The following is an 8,120-nucleotide window of genomic DNA, read 5'->3' on the forward strand; positions in this document are numbered from 1 at the left end:
CACGACTAACAGAGGGCTGTGATATCCGCACCCAACTGGATATCACGGCGTAGATCTCGCCCGATTCGGTAGCGTATCAGTGATTGATGTACAAGGAGAATTTTTACCTTTTTTAGAATTGTTTTAGGGATAAAACTCTCCTACTATATAAAGGGGGAGTTTCTTATTCAATAAACACATTGTAACAAGCATATAAAGGCAATACAAACTTATTTCTCTACTTTCTATCTATTGAAAGATTTTTATTTTAATCTTAGTTCTTCATATACGTTGGGCTTCGAATCGAGGGTCCGGTCGAGGGCAAAATCATTGTTCAGCTTACATTCGAGCCCGGACTCAACGTCACAACTGGTTTGGTTGTTTATTTTATCTTTAATACGTTTATCTAAAATTCTTGATCACTTGTGTTGAATCAATCCACATATCCTTAAAACCGCGTATAAATTTAATTGTTATTCATTTTAAAGGGTAAACAATACCAAGGACACATGTCATACTCTCATCGTTTTGATGCATACACTAGTCCAATGTAAGTTTTTGCTAAGTTACAATATCTCACTCGTGAAAACAGGGAATGATGTTATTGTACCACGAATAACAAACAAAAAACATTGTCCAATTCCACTTCTCTTGTAGTGTCTGAAAAGAATCAGAGACATCAATTCTGATGAATGGAGCATCACCAAAAAATCTTTTCTTGACTAAGCCGCAAAATCGAGCGCATCCAATTTTTATCTCAATAAAAATCATGTCTGTAATGCTTCTTTGTCATAATTTCTTGCGCTAAAAGCAAGCCTTTTAGTTTCAGACATAAAGCAATATATCAATATTGAGAAAGTGATACTTTAATTTTGAAGCCTGCCACGAAATATGATCAGATATACGGATAGGCCATCGCCGTAGTAGTATGGTACTTACTAATTTGAAGTTAAACTATAACCTATATATACAAATACACAGATACAGATAGTTATTTACGTATTTATTTATACTAAGTGCACACATTGTCCAAATAGCTGGACCGTGGTCTAAAATTCTGGATTTTATGGATACTTTTCTGGCTGTTATTTCTGTCTTGTTAATTGAGGCGGTGCCTGTAATGTAAATGAACCGCACGATATATTTTAACAGCTTGTTTGGATGGTTGTTATGTATTGTTTCATAATGTATCGTATAGTATTGTACTGTATCGTTTTGATGTATACAATATTTAGATAAATTATATTATTTACTGTCGTTTCATGATGTCATGTACCAACAATACGAAGAATAAACTTACAATATTATATTAAAAAAGTAAATTATAAGGTAGAATTATTAAATAAAAATATAGGGTAAAGAATAACATAGAATTATTTAATAATAAGGAAGGGCGAGATGAGAGAAAAAAAATAAGGTAACGACGCGATCGCGCCAAATTGGTCGTTCCATAAAATGATATTTTTCATCGTTACGTAATAACGAATTTAACAATATGATATAATAAAATTTAAGTAACAATTAAAATAAATATTATATTTAAAGTAATAATACGATACAATACAACAGGTAACAACCATCCAAACAAGCCGTAAGGTACGCTTCTTATACATTGGATTTGACTCGTGGAGCTCTTTCCATCACATATATTTTGGAGCAGAATAACGTTACTGAGAAATCCATCTATCAACTTGTTGTACGAAATGCTATCTAGTTGCCTCCTACATTAATTGTACATTATGTTAAAGCTTCATCATTGCAGTTTTATGCCTTAAAGCTATTTTAAACGTCAAATGACCAAATATATCCCTCTATTTTCAAAAATGATCTAAGAATATCCCTGATTATATTATTGGGTTATCTATACTCGTGCAGTTATGCTTTGGGTTCAAATATATCCCTCAATTAAACGAAGAGACACGAGTCATCGTCTTGTTGGTCAATTCTAAATATCTTCTAATTAATTAAAAAGACTCATTAATCATACCCGAAAAGCAATTTTTTAAAGCAATTTATTTTGTAAAAACTGAAAACAACTGAAATTATTTTTACTAAAAACTGAAAGAAACGAAATTTTATTTTTTCCAGTTTTTACAAAAAAAAAACTGCTTTAGAAAAAACTGAAAAATATTTTCTAAAACAATGTTTTTGAAAAAACTGGAAAAAAAAAAGCTGAAAATTAATTTTCTAAAGCAAATTTTTTGTAAAAACTGAAAATATTTTTACTAAAAACTGAAAAAAAAACGAAAATTTTTCCAATTTTTACAAAAAAATTGCTTTAAAAAAAGCTGAAAAATATTTTCTAAAACAATATTTTTGTAAAAACTGAAAAAAAAAAAAAAAACTAAAAAGCAAATTTCTAAAGTAGTGTTTTTGTAAAAACTGAAAAAACAAATATTTTCTTCTTTTATTTTTCAGTTTTTAGTTAAAAATATTTCAGTTTTTAATTGCTTTAGAAAATTACTTTTAGTTTTTTTTTAGTTTTTACAAAAAATATTGTTTTAGAAAATATTTTTCAGTTTTTTTAAAGCAGTTTTTTGTAAAAAAAAATGGAAAAAATATATTTTCGTTTTTTTTTGTTTTTAGTAAAAATATTTTTTTAGTTTTTTCCATTTTTACAAAAAAAAAAATTATTTTTCCGGTATGGATAATGAGTCTTTTTAATTAATTAGGAGATATTTAGAATTGACAAACAGGACGATGACACGTGTCCCTCCGTTTAAATGAGGGGTATATTTGAACCCAAAGTATGACTGTAGTGGTATAGATAACCCAATAGTATAACAAGGGGTATTTTTAGACCATTTTCAAAAATAAAGGGATATATTTGGCTCTTTGCCGTATTTTAAAACAGTACGAAACAATTGTTGATATGGTCAATGTTTTTATCAAACACAGAAATGTTCTGTAGTCCTAATAGCAAACAAATTTTGGAGTATTTCCCTTCTCAAAATTTTGGAATATTTACTTATTAAAACTTGTCTATAATAGCAAACAAATTAGTGAATGGGCGAAAATTGGGAGTATGAGAATAAAGTTGTACTGACCCCTCTATTAGCAATATTGAAGTACAGCACCAACACAAAAAGCAAAAGCTAAACTAGAGTTTAATTTTCTGTAAGTGAGATTACTAACAATCACATATTTCCACATATATATGACTGGTCTTGAACTTCTAAAGAACATATTTTTCTTCACTTTAATTATTTTGAATAAGATTTTTCCAGACATCAGCAAGCGATATGTAAAAGGTCCCTGCCAAATAGTAAGTCCAGCATCAAGCGAAGGGATTTTTTCCACTGACCCAAAATTTTAAAAGCAAATTATCATTGGCTGTACAAATATTAGGCTGTACTAATATCATTGGCTTTATTTCTTGTGGCTGCTAGATTGTTATTGACTTCACAACTATATGGTGTGGTCCTTGCCGACATATGGAGCCAATTATCAATGACTTTGCTGCTAAATATACCGACGTCGAGTTCATCAAGATTGGTGTGGATGAACTGGCTGTATGAACTTTAATTATATGCTTTGCTTGCATTGTGCATGTTTTGTTCGTTTGTGTTTATTTTGAATGTTTGAAAACAGGACGTAGCTCAAGAATATGGGGTGCAAGCAATGCCAACATTCGTGTTGATAAAGCAAGGAAAAGTAGTTGATAAAGTTGTGGTAGCAAATAAAGATGGGCTGCAGAAGAAGATTGAGAATAACAGAGCTTAAGAAACCAAAAGGCATTATTGATTTGATCATATGTTACTGGAATGTCTAAAGAGTGATGCACTTGAACCTAACTTCCGTTATGTATGTTTATGTATGTATTTACCCAATCTCTGGTTCATCAATAAGAGTGATGAAAGCGCTGTTTTCAATATTGGTGTATATTTGTTTGAATAAGAAGAACCTTGCTTGTTTCGTGCTCATAGGATCTCTCTCTTCCAAATTCAACTGCTCCAAGTAGCTGATTGGAAGTTACCCTGCATAAATGTCCATAGTAACAGAAAAACTCATTGCTTTACATTTAGCAATGAGCAAAATGTAAAGCCAAAAACCTGGATAACAATTAGATATATGAAATGGAAAATGGCAAACGAAAAATGCTTCATCCATGCCAATGGCAGAAAACCAGACATGACAATGCCAAAAAACCAACAAATATATTCATTACCAGTCTGCCACAGTCCGTGGCCCACAGTTGAAATTCACAACCAGAACAAGATAGCTAGTTATTCCCAACTCCAGTTACTTGATATATAGCATCTACTAAAATCAAATATTAAAACTAGTAAACTACCTAAGGTGTTTAATATCCAACGTGAGAATTAAATAGGCAGCTGGCGTAGCTGCTAGATTGCTCCTTTTATGGAGCTAAATAAAACTAAACTTCGAGAGGCATCGTCAAAACAATAATCCTACTATGCACAATTCTCCTGTCTAGAATAAACTTTCCAAGTATTTACATTCCATTGCACTTCCACAATCAGTCAGTGTTAGTGACACCTTAAGTTAAGATCTGGATTAGTCAGCAGTCCTTCCCAACACTCTTCTGATATCCGATTTCTGATCTGAACTAAGCCTTGACGGGAACTTAACCTCAAACTTGATCCTCAAATTTCCTCTTTTCCCAGGTTCTTTTGATATTGGCATTCCTTCATCTGCGATTATCTGTTCATGTCCTGGTTTAACAACATCTGTGATTGGTATCGTGAGTTCCCTTCCATCCAAAGTAGTCAAGTTGATAATCTTCCCAGCAAGAGCATCTACTAATGAGATTTTCTGATTGATCACCAGATCATTTCCATCTCTCTTGAAGACATCATGTGGTTTTTCATCTATTACAAAAATAAGATCACCAGGTGCAGCTCCAGGTTCATGGTTCCCTTTCTCCGGAAAAGTTATTTTTGTGCCTTTCTTCCAACCAGGTTTAATGTGTATCGCCAAGACCTCTTCAATTGTTGTAGGCTTACTGCAAATATAGTTCATACATGGAAGACAAAACTGACGAGGATAAGACCCAGAGATAAATCTCATTAAGTGCAAAATAATTGATTGTAACTTCAAAAGAAAATATATGCAAGGCTAGTAATCACATGTTCACAGAATTCCATTGTTAAGTCATAGCTGTCTTATCCCCTCAACCTCCTACCCCACTCCTCCGAAAAAAGATTATGCTGCTTTTGAAGCCAGAAATTTTGACCTCCTATCAACTGTAATTTATGTAGAAAATATATCATTGCCAGCAGGAAATGAAATATTCTGGATGAATAATCTACTTCCCTGGTGATCATAAGCAAGCAATGTTAGACTTATATTCTGTATAGTGTATCGATCTGGAAATTTATCAGGGAAAGTAGTTTTGATCCTTAAATCAGATGTCTGATCCAAAATTTTAGACTGATTAGCAATAAAAAAAATGATAGAAGCATGTCTTCCCCAACTGTAACATGTAATTCCTCAAAGCAGAGGAGTATTCTTGCAAAGGAAGATTTAAGTCTAAAATAACTGGAAGTATGTAAATGCATAGGAAAAACACTACCTCAAGAATACATTCAGATTGGTGTTCTCCGAAGGTAGTGTATTCTCTTAAAATAAATCATTCTGGAGTCGGTAAACTCCAAAATTTTCAATTTTCTAACTTCAATTTCCATCATTTTCAAAATGAGAACTTAAAACAACAACATCTAACTCTTTGAAAGATAGCTCGAACAAGACTCTTACTAATGGAAATAGGGATGTCAATGCGCTATCAATCTCCCACCAAAATCCACACCAAGTAATCAGGTTTACATCAAAATTATCACACACTTCATCAAGAGGCAGACGGTAAAAGCACATTAAGGAAACTTTGTTGTCACAAGTGGAACTTGCAAATGGTTGTTGCGGAGTTGATTTTAAATAGTCAAAAAGCTAAAAACTCCTTCGGCTTAATTCCAACGGTCACATCTAAGATTGGTTGAAACACTATGTTGGGCATTTGGGCATCAGTTTTGATAATCTGGCATTCAAGAAAGTATCAGTACCTCTTGAATTTGATATCTAATTTCTTGACCTTGACTTCATACTACACCAACCACTTATATTCGCTCTTTGGTGCTGTCCTGACTGACAAGCATAACTTAAATTAAATGTATTTCTGCCAGTTCTATGATAATCAAAGAACTTTCCCTAGACTCACAATTATCATTTATTCGTTCTATACAATCCATGCATATCCCCCATATGCTGTACAGTTTTGCTACATTGTGCAATGCTTCAAACAAGGAAATAATTATATAAGGTAAAATCTAAATCGATTTTAAAGTCCAAAATATTAGAATTTCCTACATAATTCAAATAAAGAAAGAATTAATACGTAAAATTTCAGTTAATTTTAAAGTCCTAAAGTTTAGGAAAGTTACTTAAATTATAATTTCGTCCAATATAAAATATGTTTTGGAAGGGTAAAAAAGGTGAACGACGCAGGTTTACGCACGGGAGTAACTCCCTAAGGATCCAGATTCGTATCCTAACTACAATACTGGGTGCTGTTCCAATCCTCACTTGGCTGCCTCTGCTCATGGCCTGAACTGGCTACCCAGTAGATTAATTGAGGTGTGTACAGAATGTTCACTTAAAAAAAAAAAAAAAAGCTCAAAAGCACATACTGCCAAATTCTCCGCCCAATAGAACCAATCAACAACTATCATCTCCAATTCAGCAGAATAATCCTTGAATGTAAAAAAATTAAACCGGAATATTGAGAATTGTACATAAAAAATTTTAACATACAGAATTTAGCAAATAAGTATTGAGGATGATGTCATTCATAAATACTTTTGTTAGTGTTAGTACACTGTAAGGCTTACTTACCCAGTGACGTCAAGAACAATTCTTGAAATCTTCATCTTCCTCTTAGAACCCTTGTACAATTCCTCCAAGCTACACGGCAACTTGTTCTCCACCGGCGCCGCCTTCCTAATCCGTACAGTACCCCCAGTAGGACTCCTACTATACCCATCCGATCCACCAAAAAACTCCGCAAAAATATCTTCCGCATCACGCGAATCGAACTTAAATCCTCTCCCATTACCATTCATAGGTGACGACGGATCGAATTGACCCGATTTCAACGCCTCATCGCCGTATATATCATAGATCTGACGCTTCTGTGGATCACTTAGCACATCATAAGCCTCCGATATCTGCTTGAATTTCGCTTCTGCTTCCTTCTCACTGTTCTTATCCGGATGCCATTTCATCGCCAATCGCTTGTACGATTTTTTCAAATCTTCTTCACTCGCATTGCGTGACACTTTGAGTATTTTGTAGTAATCAACGCCCATTTTCTCTCTCTCTCTCTCTCTCTCTCTCTCTCTCTCTCTCTCTCTCTCTCTCTCTCTCTCTCTCTTTTGCTGTTGATGAAAACGAAGAGGGAATGTAGGTTAAAGTGAATATATAACGCGTTTTTTTCGAGAAAGTTTTTATTTTAAAAAGGAAGCTTGATTAATCGTTGACCCGTAAAGAACGGGGAAAAACTCCGGCGAGTCGGCCGGTCGTCAAAGCGAATGCGTAGGCTAGAGAAATGGGCGGATGTTGAGCTAAGATACGCAGAGGGAGAAAGATTTTTTATATAGGGTTTGTATAAGCGTGACGGGGCTGTCACGTAAAATAATACGACCGTCCACTCGTTGTATGCCACGTATGATGGTTAGGGTGATTGTCATGACGGGGGAATAAAATTAAAAATAAGGGAAGTAGTGGTGGGTACTGAGAACGTGCAAGCGCGTAAAAAAAGGGCCGACAGAGTATCTTGTGTTGGAAGTGTGTGCGGTAAACAGAATCTTTTTTGGCGTCGCTGTATATGGCAATTTGGCGACTGGGCGGCGGTGTATAGTGTATACAACATCTCTTTTTGGACGAAGAATTATTTACTATAAAAATTAGATTTAAGCGGTATATATACCAATAGTATAAAGATTTTCTTATAATATTTTAATATATTTATAAGAGATTACTTGTTCTTATTTTAAGTACCGTCAAACTTCTCTATAATAGTATAAAAACGATTATTATTGTAATAGATAAAAAATTATTATAGAAAAGTAAAATACAACATAAAAAATAGTTTCGAGAAATACTTAACTTTTATGGTAAAATATTAT

General features: G+C 33.5%; 1 protein-coding gene and 1 long non-coding RNA gene across 2 annotated transcripts; one reads left to right on the plus strand and one right to left on the minus strand.

Moving 5' to 3' along the window:
* The first annotated feature begins 3,364 nt into the window (after positions 1 to 3,364).
* Positions 3,365 to 3,854, plus strand: LOC104121123 (uncharacterized). Its single transcript, XR_001966859.2, has 2 exons — positions 3,365 to 3,491; positions 3,571 to 3,854. It is a non-coding gene; the product is annotated as an uncharacterized lncRNA (long non-coding RNA).
* Positions 3,855 to 4,117: 263 nt separating this feature from the next.
* On the minus strand, positions 4,118 to 7,559 carry LOC104121124 (uncharacterized). The gene is made up of 2 exons (XM_070199747.1): positions 6,829 to 7,559; positions 4,118 to 4,945 (listed from the first exon to the last, which is right to left on the minus strand). Exons 1-2 carry the CDS (start codon positions 7,299 to 7,301, stop codon positions 4,498 to 4,500), a joined length of 921 nt encoding a protein of 306 aa, XP_070055848.1. The 5' UTR covers positions 7,302 to 7,559; the 3' UTR covers positions 4,118 to 4,497.
* Positions 7,560 to 8,120: the final 561 nt, after the last annotated feature.

This window comes from Nicotiana tomentosiformis, chromosome 4 (assembly GCF_000390325.3).
Source record: "Nicotiana tomentosiformis chromosome 4, ASM39032v3, whole genome shotgun sequence".
Classification (NCBI taxonomy): Eukaryota; Viridiplantae; Streptophyta; class Magnoliopsida; order Solanales; family Solanaceae; genus Nicotiana; species Nicotiana tomentosiformis.

What these genes read in the sequence shown, in the direction of transcription:
- LOC104121124 (XM_070199747.1), bottom strand. Translation starts at nt 7,301, where the DNA reads ATGGGCGTTGATTACTACAAAATACTCAAAGTGTCACGCAATGCGAGT. An exon ending in ATTGTTCTTGACGTCACTGG is followed by an intron (nt 4,946 to 6,828) that starts GTAAGTAAGCCT and finishes CTATATTTGCAG; the next exon opens with TAAGCCTACAACAATTGAAG.